This window comes from Neophocaena asiaeorientalis, unplaced genomic scaffold (assembly GCF_003031525.2).
Source record: "Neophocaena asiaeorientalis asiaeorientalis breed wild unplaced genomic scaffold, Neophocaena_asiaeorientalis_V1.1 scaffold150, whole genome shotgun sequence".
In the NCBI taxonomy this organism is placed as follows: Eukaryota; Metazoa; Chordata; class Mammalia; order Artiodactyla; family Phocoenidae; genus Neophocaena; species Neophocaena asiaeorientalis.
Window position 1 is genome coordinate 4,368,628 of NW_020176571.1, and position 12,378 is coordinate 4,381,005.

General features: G+C 44.8%; 1 protein-coding gene across 1 annotated transcript in view; it reads left to right on the forward strand.

Moving 5' to 3' along the window:
- Positions 1-2,118: 2,118 nt before the first annotated feature.
- Positions 2,119-12,378, forward strand: part of NDUFA9 (NADH:ubiquinone oxidoreductase subunit A9) — a 30,169-nt gene continuing 19,909 nt past the window's right edge. Inside the window, exons 1-4 of the mRNA XM_024733240.1 lie at positions 2,119-2,259; positions 7,776-7,946; positions 8,293-8,390; positions 11,685-11,776. Coding sequence (XP_024589008.1) covers positions 2,211-2,259; positions 7,776-7,946; positions 8,293-8,390; positions 11,685-11,776 — 410 coding nt within the window. The 5' untranslated portion in view covers positions 2,119-2,210. The remainder of the gene's footprint in view (positions 2,260-7,775; positions 7,947-8,292; positions 8,391-11,684; positions 11,777-12,378) is intronic.

Here is a 12,378-nt window from a genome sequence, read left to right on the forward strand (position 1 = left end):
CTATGAGCAGTACACTCTCTTTGGAATGTTACCTTAGGTACTCTTAATGACTCTCTGAACACCGCTACAGGATAAAGATTAAAATTGTTAATGAATTCAAAAACGACTTACTGGTTTACAAGCTTCCTTCAACAAGGTTATTTATCTACTGATAATCCTTTCTATTGTTTCAGTTTCTTCATCTTTAAAATAAAGAAATTGAGTTTGCTGATCTCTCAAGATCCCCTCCAGCTCTAACGTTCTGTGATTTTGATACTTGAGTGCGATGTGAACAGAACACACATACACTCATACGGCACTTTGCAGCTGACAAAGCGCCTTTCACGTCCATGTCACTTGATCCTTCCGGTAGCATTCTGAGGAAACAGGACAAGTGTTCTCTTCCCCGTTAGACAGATGTAGAAGCTTACCCAGCTCACAACAGATACCTGGTAGACTAGAACTGGGCTCTAACATTCTGAGTTTTTGAGCTTTACGTCGATGCTGTTTCAGCAATACCATGCCGCCTTGAAAGTAGTATAGAGAACGTGAAGCACTGTTTGACTTGGAGAGGAAACACAATTGGCAATATTACACAGGGGTTAGGATGTGGCCAATGCTAATGGGATCTATCAATTTATCAGAATCAGGAAGGTATGTTTTTATTCATATGGACTCCAGAATCAAATATTAGCAAAATGTAAGTGCTGAGTGAACACAGGATGAGACCAAGAAATATGATAGTGTAGCGTTAGTAAACTTCTCTGATAAAATTTCCTCAAGAGTTTCTTTCCTCTTCCAATTCACTGTGGAAGATGACGTTTCAGTAAGCGGAGGGGGTGGGGTAGAGTGGGACCAACCAACCTTACAAGCCTAATAACAGGCCACTTCTGCTGACTACATGTCTTTTGTCCACCCCAGCAACGCACATTCTTTTCTTCCCGAGAACACAAAGCACTGAAGAAATGACCGAGTCTAGAAAGATTCCCCCAAACGAGTCTGTTTTCTGATAAGCCCTAGGTAGATGTCTCACGACAGGTTGCTGATCGCTGTTCCTACTCAGGGAGCTTGAGAGGTTGCCCCGAAGAAAGTATTCAAAAATGCAAGTCTTTATCTTTCCGGAATTTCCATAAGCTCTGGATACTATTATACTTTCTGGAACAATGTAGACTCCCAAAGGATCCACAGTTTTAAAAAAAAATTGCAAACCTTTGCCCTAGAGAGAGCCATCTTGAGTTTCTTCCTAGAAAAATGTGCAGATGGCATACACGCCCACTAACTTTTACATGACATTTCAGGAAGTTCGCAGACTTCCTGAAGCCCACTCCTTTTTCTTTGGCCACTCTATGCGGCGTGCAGGACCTTAGTTCCCAGAACAGTGTTCGAATGGGCACCCCCTGTGGGTGGCTGTGTTGGGTCCTTCAGTGGAAGCACGGAATCTTAACCAATGGATCACCAGGGAAGTCCCCTGAAGCCCACTCCTGGGTGGCAGTCCAAGTTAAGAATCCCTGGATTCATGTCAGGTGGTGAGATAAAGGCTTTGATAAATGAGTAATTAAAGGACAGGTGGAATGATAGAAGACGTCAGACAAGTCGTCTCCGAGGTCACCAACCCGCAAAGACTTGAGCTGGTGACACGCCAGGAAAAAGGAACAGCAAGAGCCAAGGCTCCGGACGGAACCTGCTCCGGTTCCATGACAGCATCCTTTCTCACTTCTATTTCTCATCCTCACTTCTTCTCTCTTAGTCCCCGCCCCCTCCAGTCCCCTGGGCCCGAGTTTTCTCCTTGAAGAGCGTCCCGAGCGCAGGGGCCACGCCTCCTCCTTCCCCGCCTCACCGGGGCCGCCCCATTTGACACTTTCAGGGCACGAGGAACCGAGAGTCGGGAGAGCGGCGGTGCTGCCATTTTGCCCTTGAGTCAGTCCTCGGTCCACCGTGAACTTCAGGTTCCTCGACAATACAAGCTTATCTTTACGGTGCACTCTAGACCGGGGATTCCGACCCTAAGACTCCTTTCTTTCTACATCCCCTCCTCCCCGTCTCCCTCGCGTCCCCCCCAGCCCCTCCACCTCTCTCCCCATCACTCTTCCGGGCCACTCTTCACCCTAGCCTCGGACCCGCCCCTTCCGTTCCCGGTTAGCGCCTGCGCAGACAGCCAGGAAAGATGCCTTTTGACCCAACTTAGTAGCCGTAGGCGGCCGAGCGCCGGCGGCGGGGCATTGTGGGAGAAGATGGCAGCCGCCGTTCACCCCCGAGTTGCCAGGGCCTTGCCAATGTCACGTAAGTGTCACCGGGAACGGCGGCCCCGGATCGGGAGTCCAAGATGCGGATCTAAAGTTTTGGGAGTGGCACCGTGGTGCAGCGGTCACGCTGAGTCCCTGGGCACTCTGGTTTTTCTAGGTCCGGAGCTGCCTCTGTCCAGTTCCTCCTTTTTCTCCCCTTCCCCGGCTCACGTATTAAATTGTGTACCTGGGAAGGGGTCTTCGCTGGGTGAACGTGAGCAACGCGAAGGGGAGAGGAAAAAGGGGGACATGTGAAAGACCGAGAAAGTACTGATAGGGTTGTAAGGGTTTGGGGTTATAAGAAATATTGGGGGGAAGGCGGGGGAGGAATCTGAAAATGATGGGGGGAAAAAAGGATAGTGGAGAAAACGTTCTTCATGGATTGACTTTATGACTTTGCGCAAACTCTTAATCGGTCTCAACTTCAGATTCCATCACAGTGGAAATGATCATACTACAACGTCAGGGAGTTTCCGAGAAGATTCAGTGAAGTATTTATAAAAGCACTTTCTAAATCAAAACCATTCCTACAAATGTGGAGGCGTTGAGGCCTCGGGGAGCGAGGGATGCTCAGGAGAGAGAAGAATCAGGACACTGGTGGAAAAAAAGGAAGAAGAATAAAAGAATATCTTAGGATTTGTCTAAGTGTAGTTTATTTTCCCTTCTATTCTGATCGGATCTGCTGTGGTCCTCAAGTTGAAAACACGCATTTGCTCTTCCACTCACTAAGAGAGGCTAGAAAAGCAAGGAAATTGGAAATACAGTTACACTTCCTCATTATTTCACCCTCCTCTCCTTCACAAACATGCCCTGCATCAACCTCCAGAAATTGCATTTTTCCATAGTGTATTTTAGTTATTACAGAATATCATTTGCTCTCAAAATTAGGTGCATGTCAGAATCATTCTTAGAGCTTTATAAAAAATAGAAATGGAGGGCTTCCCTGGTGGCGCAGTGGTTGAGAGTCCGCCTGCCGATGCAGGGGACACAGGTTCGTGCCCCGGTCCGGGAGGATACCACATGCCGCGAAGCGGTTGGACCCGTAAGCCATGGTCGCTGAGCCTACGCGTCCGGAGCCTGTGCTCCGCAAAGCTATTGAATCAGAATTTTTGAGACTGGCTCCTTGTACCTTAAATTTTAAAAAGCTCCACAGGTACTTCTAATGTTCAGCCAGAGGTGAGAGTCAGGAGTATTTGGAGGATTCTTTCTTATTTTCCATCTTGGGTAGAGCTCCTCCACGCCTCTGGGCAGGTGGTTGGTGCACATCACTTATAATGGATGGTTTCGTAGCGCTCACTTCTTTGCAAAGAAATTTGCTGGTTCTTGTTAAACTGTTACATTGGTGCCACATAGTGTAGGTTGTGAATGGTAATAACGACAATTTATTGAGTTCCTGCTGTCGGCTAACCACAGTTCTAGACATTTTCATAAAATTTTTTCCTTTAACATTTTATTTTTAACTTGACACCGTAGCTTGTGCTCTTTACCACTCTGCTTTACACTCTCTGGTAAAGGAAGCTTTTGAGTAAACTCGGGAGAGGCAAGTCTAGTGTGTAACATAATCAAAACACTACAGAACTGTATAAAACATATATAGTGAAATGTGGCGAGACTATTAAGTACCACAGGAAATCAGAAAAGGGAAAAAGTAGATCATCTGAAGTAGGGAGGGAAGATTGAAAGGGCAGTGGAGAATTGCAGCGCTTCCATTGATTTAAAAAAAATTTTTTTTTAGGGTTGTTATGATCTGGAAAGTCAGAGGGGTTGGACATTTTCCTGGCACTAGCAAGGACAAGGGGGTGAGAATGGAGGCAGTGAGATGACTACCTGAAGATCTGGAATAGTAGGAAAGGAGGTTGAATACGTTAGATGGGGTCAAATAATGGAGGCCTTTGAAAGCCAAGCAGAGTTTAGACCAGTGGTTTTCCAAGTGGATTTTGCAAGAGGAACCAATGGTATATAAAAATACAGTATTAGAGCTTAAAGAAAAAAAGTTTTCTGTAGTAGTAACAACAGCTAACACATGGTTCAAACTATATAGCAGACACTGTTCTAAGGGCTTTCATGTGTGTTGCAAAATGTGTATAACATATTGGTACTACATAGAACGTGCATGTAATTTACAAATAAATACTTTAAAAAAAACCCTTATGCGGTGTGGAAGCAAATACGTTTGGAGGCTATTGGTTTAGATACTAACAGTAGGAAACCAAAGTAGGTTTAATGAATAAAGGATATTATTTTCCTAATGGTGTTCCTAATAAATGGAAGAAAATGGAGAGGCTGGAGCTAAAGAGGGTAATAACATATTTATTGAGAACCTACAGTGTGCAAGGCACCGTGACGTACTTACCCATTTATTATTATTATTTTTTTAATTAATTAATTTATTTATTTTTGGCTGCGTTGGGTCTTTGTTGCTGCGTGCAGGCTTTCTCTAGTTGCGGTGAGCGGAGGCTACTCTTCGTTGTGGTGCGCGGGCTTCTCATTGCGGTGGCTTCTCTTGTTGCGGAGCACGGGCTCTAGGTGTGTGGGCTTCAGTAGTTGTGGCACGTGGGCTCAGTAGTTGTGGCTCGCGGGCTGTAGAGCATAGGCTCAGTAGTTGTGGTGCGCGGGCTTAGTTCCTCTGCGTCATGTGGGATCTTCCTGGACCAGGGCTCGAACCCATGTCCGCTGCATTGGCAGGCGGATTCTTAAACACTGAGCCACCAGGGAAGCCCTTACCCATTTATTATTAATTTTCATATCAGCCCTCTAAAATGTAACTTTCATGAGGACTAACTAAACTATGTTAGTCACAGTTTCTAGAATAATGCTTGGCTGGTAATTGTTGAAAAAACAAATAACCATGTGAGGTTAGTGTAACATTACTTTCTGAGGAATTTCAAAGTAATAGTAAAATACTCCTGGAACTCTTAATGTGTGCTGGGTAATGTGCTAAATGCTTTACACACATTTACTCCAATCCTCATAACAGTCCTTGCAGATGTTCATACCTAGACTCCAGTAATTCTTCTCATTTTATTTGCTCTGTCCTTTATCCTGTGCCCTAACTTCCTTACTCATCCTTCTAATCATTCCCTTTCATACATTCTCAACTCCCCAGCCCTTATCCCTTTGACATAAAAAAATCAATGCTGATTAAACCAAGCTTTCCACATATGCTTTCCACATATTTCCTGCCTGCCCCTGAGCGGCTGAGAGCTAAGCTAAGGAAAACTCCAAACGAATTGAATGTCCTTATTTTAAATCCATGAATGCAAATCTCAAATGGATTTTCAGCACATTTTTTCTAGGAAATTTGCTTTCCCTTTCTCCATATGACTAGTTAACACTGCCAGTCTCCTAAAACTTTTAACACGTGCTTCTGTCTTGTTCTTAGCTTTACAGAGAATGGAAAGGAATCAGATGGGAACAATCTTTTTCCCACCATGAAAATCTAATAGCTGAGCTGGGGTAATTCTCTGCTTTCCCCCCTCTTACAGTGTATGAGCTTCTCCTGGTCTGATGGAAGGCCAGTTCCCTCATTTGGCCTTTGATCCCATCCTCCCTTACCTCTTCCTCCCCTCTCCTGAGTCATTAACATTTCCCCTCTACTGGGTCGTTCCCATCAACATCTAAATATGTTATAATATTTCATATTAAAAGAACCCTTCCTTGTCTTGCTGTTCCTCTAGTCCCATTTTCCTTTGTCCCTTTACATCGTATCCCCAGAGAAGAGTTTTCTATACTCCTCTTAGGACCTCCCTCCCAATCAAATTGCTCTTGTTCAGGCCATTTACAGCCAACAGTTTCTAGACCCTAGGGTCCTCTGCCCTCCTCTTACTTCACTTTTCAGCAGCATTCGATAGAGTTGACTATTCTCTCCATCAATCACTTTCTTCTTTTGGCTTCTGGACACCATTTTCTTTTGTTTTTTTCTCTCACCTCACTGGGCCACTTTTCAGTTTCCTTTGCAGGCTCTTTGGGTTAGTCATGTAACCCCTCTGAGCCTTGGTTTCCTCATCTGTAAAGTGGCAATAAAGATAGTGTGAAATAAAATAATATCTATTAAGAACGATGCCAGGTGCCTTTGTAAGTTTAGCTGTTATTTATACATTATTATTTTGTTACTATTATGTGTCTGATCTGCATTGTTTGTTTCTAGTCTCTGTGGTTGCAGTAATTATTCGGCAAGCTAGGCTTTTTCTCCAATTCCATACTTTCGGTTGGGAAAATCAGTGGTTTCTGGGCACAGCGCCACTGGAAAGTCAGCTTTAGAAAGCAGAACAGACTTATTGATACTTTCTTAGTTACTTACTTGTCTACTTTTGATGATTTTCATTAGTTTTTTATTAAGTCTGAAGTGTACTCTTTATTTTTTTTAACTAATTAATTAATTTATTTTTGGCTGTGTTGGGTCTTTGTTGCTACACGTGAGCTTTTCTCTGGTTGCACTGAGTGGGGGCTACTATTTGTTGCGGTGCGCTGGCTTCTCATTGCGGTGGCTTCTCTTGTTGTGGAGCACGGGCTCTAGGCCTGCGGGCTTCGGTAGTTGTGGTGCGCAGCCTCAGTAGTTGTGGCTCGCGGGGTTAGGTGCTCCACGGCATGTGGGATCTTCCCAGACCAGGGCTCGAACCTGTGTCCCCTGCATTGGCAGGCAGATTCTTAACCTCTGCACTCCCAGGGAAGCCCCTGAACCGTACTCATTTAAAAAAATAATCTCTGGGCTTCCCTGGTGACGCAGTGGTTGAGAGTCTGCCTGCCGATGTAGGGGACACGGGTTTGTGCCCCGGTCCGGGAAGATCCCACATGCCGCGGAGCGGCTGGGCCCGTGAGCCATGGCCGCTGAGCCTGCGCGTCCAGAGCCTGTGCTCCGCAACGGGAGAGGCCACAACAGTGAGAGGCCCGCGTATTGCAAAAAAAAAAAATAAATAATAATAATCTCTTACCTCTACCTCCAACCCATATCATCAACTCTGTTTTTCATTCATCATCAGTTTTACAGTCTGTTCCAGGTACGTCTTTTGCTGTTCCCTGCGCTGGGCTTATTCATTCCCACCCCTACGTTGTTAGATGTGTTACGTGTTTCACATGGAAATCTATCTTTTCTGTTACTACTCTTTCAAATCTTTCTCAAAACACTTTATTCGGGAGTCCTTCCTCATTAGTCTCTAACTTATGGCACCTTTACTTTGCATTCTCTCTGCTCCTTTCATGTAGAGATTTATACTCTCTTAATTTGTAACTTTATTATTATCTTTCTTAACGTGATTTATCTTTTTAGGTAAATTATATCCTATAGGGCAGGGAGTTTGCTTTCTAACTTTTATACATTTTCTTATGTCCTATGGATTTTTTTGTTGCAATAATTTGTGTTGATTATTGCTGTTGTTACGTAAATTATAAAAGTTAAATTTAAACTGTAACCTAAGTAAATGAAAATACTGATAGCAAAATAATGTCGCATTTCTAGGAAAAGAAGCTGTTTGAATTCATGGTCAATTTTATGTATATTCTGGGGTTCTCTTTAAGGTTCTTCTGTTACTACAATAGCCACGTCTGTGTTTCATGGCCCACCGCAGCGCCAGCTTCATCATGCACTCATACCTCATGGGAAAGGTGGGCGTTCCTCAGTCAGTGGGATTGTGGCCACTGTGTTTGGAGCGACAGGATTCCTGGGCCGCTATGTTGTCAACCACCTTGGTAAAGTACCTTGTGTTCAACGTACTCCAAAGCCAGTTATCACAGTTGCCTAATGAGAACTGTTTCTTTTCATTGTAACGGTGTTTTGAATTACTCCTATCTTGGATTTATGTAATTTTGGTCTGCTGTATGTTATGAACAGGCCCAGACTTCCTATATCGGACGTTAATACAGGAAAGGGGGCTCTGAAAAGTTATGACATCTCTAGCATGGCAAAATATGTTTCTTACTAAAAATAGAATCAATTCACCTATCATACTAGAATTTAAATGTCACAAAATCACTGTTGTATAATGTAACCATATTATGGTAACGTTGACCCTTGTTCCAATCCATTCTTTTTTAGGTCGCATGGGGTCACAAGTGATCGTCCCCTACCGGTGTGAGCCATATGATACCATGCACCTTCGCCCAATGGGTGACCTGGGCCAGATTATCTTTCTGGTAAGAGCCCCTGTTACTGATTATTGGAGTTGATAAACGTAAATTACTAAGGTCATTTTTAGCATAGAGAGGCAGTATAATAAAGCAGCAACTTCATCCCAGAGTGGACCAAGGGCATCCTCCATTCACAGGCCATTCTTGTAAACCCTAGTCCAGCAGTTAGCACACATTTTCTCTAAAGGGCCAGATAGGAAATATTTTAGGCTTTGCAGGTCATAGGCTCTTTGTCATGTTTACTCAGCTCTGCCCTTGTAGCCTAAAAGCAGCTACAGGTAATATATAAACAAATGGCTGTGTTCCGATCAAACTTTGTTTACAAAGCTAGATTGCAGGCTAGATTTGCCTGTGGGCCGTAGTTTGCCAACCTCTGCTCTAAACCTATGCTGGCCAGTAGCCATCAGCCACGTGTGGCTCTTGAGCCCTTGAAAGGTGGCTGGTGTGGATTGAGGTGCGCTGTAAGTGTGAATTACACATCAGATTTCAAAGACTTGGTTTGAAGAAGATAATATTCAATATATTGTTAATAATTTTTTACATTTATTACATATTGAAATAGTATTTTGGATAAATTGGGTCAAATAAAATATTATTAAAATGAATTTCACCTGTTTCTTTTTATTCTTTTAAAAGTGGCTAAGAGAAAATTTAGAATTACATATGTGCCGCGTGTTATATTTCTCTTGGGCGGTGCTTCGATAGAGAAAATCACAAGTAGGGTGTTTTATAACTTGGTTGGCTGGGATAGACTTAACTTCCGACACTTCTTCCTGAGCATTCACTGTCGTTATTCTTCAACCTGCAGGTTCTTCCCTTAGGTCAGTAGTTAGTTGCCAGCAGGGTAGGGGGAATTGTGTGGGGAGAACCTTCAAGGGAGTGATGAGAAATGTGTGGGCCCTTTTGGCTGTCCCAGTGACCGGAGACCGTACTGGTTTATTAGGCAGGGGCCAGGGATGCAGAGTACCCTACAGCGCACAGGTCCTTTCCACGGAGAATGATGCCGTCCCAGTGCCTGCGGTTTCCTGTGGAGAAACACTCCGGGCCTGGGGGCTTGCGTCAGCTGTTCTTGTAGCTAACATTTCTTACTTTCATCATCCTGCCTGGGCCTGAGCACTTCCACTGACACACCTTCCTCTTTTAAAAAATGTTTGTTAAACATCCTTAGTATCTGTTTTATTCACACAGATTATTTGTGACCTCATTAAATTTTGACTTATTTTTAATGGCATTTTCATTTATTCTTTACTGAAGGTTCACAAGCTAACTATAATATTTATACTGGAAATTTCTTATTTCTAAAGTGTTTTTCTTTTCCACAGTCTTTTTCTCAAATGTCTGCTTGGTATTACAGCTGGAGGAGCTTGGCCTTTTCCTAGCTGGAGGAGCTTAGCCTTTTCCTAGTCGGAGGAGCTTGGCCTTTTCCTAGTCGGAGGAGCTTGGCCTTTTCCTAGCCGGAGGAGCTTGGCCTTTTCCTAGTTGGAGGAGCTTGGCCTTTTCCTAGTTCTCTGTGACTGAAGGTTATTGGTCATCTTGTCAGTCCTCAGAATTGAGGTATTTCACAAGTGATGGATGAAAACCATTACCAGCTTGCAAACGCGGAGTCATCGGAATTAAGCTGAATGACATGTATTCCATGCTTTCCATGGGTGTTTATTGTGTCTGCTCCGTTCCTGGCGTTGAGCTAAGCTCTGAGTGTGTCTTGTTGAACAAGACCACAGGGAACTCAGTCTTAACAGGGCGTACAGACACAAAGTGCATAACTTTGAATACGGTCATGTTTATGAACGCGGAAGCCCAGGAAAGTTGTAACGGGGGGACGCCTCACTATGTTGTTGTTTATTTTTGAGAAGGACGGACCACGTGGGGTGTGGGGTGCCGATCTCCCCACTTTAGTCTCTGTTGGAAACTGCTGTCTGAACAGCCGTTTGCTTCACCAGCCTGATCGTGCCCCTGGGCCGTTATTCCTGGGAATTCGGTTTCCTTTTGACTGCTCCTCTCCGGGCATCACTGTTGGGCCACTGACGCAGTTATGCCGCAAGCTCTTCCCCTCTGAGTCTTCCTGGGTCCGCCCTTCCCCGCCTGTGCCATCTTCTCTGGGAAGGCCGTGTTAAGCGCATTCTGTGCAGAGCGCTGTTTCGGTTGAGTGTGCTGCTCGCTGTGCTGCAGATTTTCTGTATGTTTCACTTACTCGTTATAGCAACCCCGTGGGGTAGGTCGTATTTTCAAGTTTTGCACGGAGTCTGGAGAGAGCATTTGTACACTGATAGTAAATGGCACAGTGGAATTTGCGTTCTGTCTCTTGTACCGCATCCCCCACAGTCAGTTGTAGCCAGTGCTGCCTGGCGAGGGCTTCGTCTTTTTGCCCTTGAATCTGACTCCCGTAGCCCCCTCTCTCTTCTCTAGATTGCACGGGCATTCTATTGCTGCTGTCTCTCCTTCTCCCCCAGCCCCCCGCCTCTCTTCCGTTCTCCCCTCTTTTCTCACTCTCCCTCCCACCTCCCTCACTCACGGATACAACTAAGAAATCCATACTACTTATTATCTTCCTTCAAAATGCTTTCAAATTTTATTTTCATTTTAACATAGGAAGTGCTCTGCCTTTGTCCGGGGGTCTTTAGTCCCTTGTCACTGTTTCGGACAAGACACATTGATCTGACTTAAGTCCTAAACGCCTGCTCACAAGTGCAGGTCTCCACCGAAGTCTGCCATCAGCTCACCCTGAGCTGATAGGCAGGTCACTTCTCTCTGAGTGCTGTTTTCATGTCTTTAAAGCAAAAATGACCAGATCTAGGATTATAAAGAGTAAAGAGTTAAAAAGAAATAAGAAGATAGTCATGAGTATTCCCAATTTAACATTAACCTTTGAGAGACACCCCTCCTATCTTCTAACTAGTTGGTGCTAACAAGGGAAAGTCAGTTTTCCTCCCAAATGATCCTCGGTTCTTTGGCTGTATTTCATTCAGGAAGGGAGACTTGATTGCTAGATTCCTTTACAGGCTTCTGCGGGGCAGTTGGGAGGACAAAAATTGCTCTGCCCCGTGAAAATGAATAGTGTCTTTTCTAGTTCTGTCACCTGCTATTACCTGAATAAAATGTGCTTTGACCTCTTTGTTTCCAGAAGAGCCAGAGAATCAGCAGCGTTTCTGTCGTAGTCAGTGGAGCCGGTGTGAAAGGGCACCGTCTCGCGACGACAACAGAGGGCCCATTGTGAATCTTGCTGATGGGGGGAGCTACAGACGTGTTTTGTGCCAGGGCGCACCCCTGATGTTTTCATGTGACTGGCTCCTGCTGTTACAGGAATGGAACGGGAGAGACAAGGACTCGATCCGAAGAGCTGTGGAGCACAGCAACGTGGTCATCAATCTCGTTGGGCGAGAATGGGAAACCAAGTAAGTCTTTGACCCTCGTTTCTGCTTTGCAAAGCTGGCTTACGGTTCAGTAGACGTTTGTTGGGCACGTAACATGCCAGGGATTGTAGTTGTGACATTTTTCATGAGTTCATCAGTGAGTATTGACTGAACAACCTTTCCACAGCCAGTGACCGCCCTCCCCACCTAACCCCTATCCTCCCCCAGCCGGGGATTCAGTTGGTGGTAAGCCTCGTATAAGAGGCAATAAAAAGCCACTGCAGGTTGTGCCAGCGTGGTGGGTGTCATCACCAGCTGGGGTGGGGTTAGGAAGGAGGGTTTTCCTGTGCCACTGACCGGCAAGCTGAACACTGGGTTTTCTCGCGTGAACAGTGTTCTCCATCTGTTCCCCACGTTGTTAATCAAAGACGGCACGAGTACCAGTTTGAACAGTTCTCTTTAGCCCTTGTGTGGGTCGTTTATCGACAAATAATGTTTGAATCCTGCGGTTCCGCAGCACTCTGTTCACGCCTCTTTCTTCACATTTATGAAAGTTTGACTTAGACTCATTTAGATACGTCTGCCTCATCACGTATTTTTAAGCTCTTTGATGACCTGGAGGGTCTTATTCAACTTTATAGCCC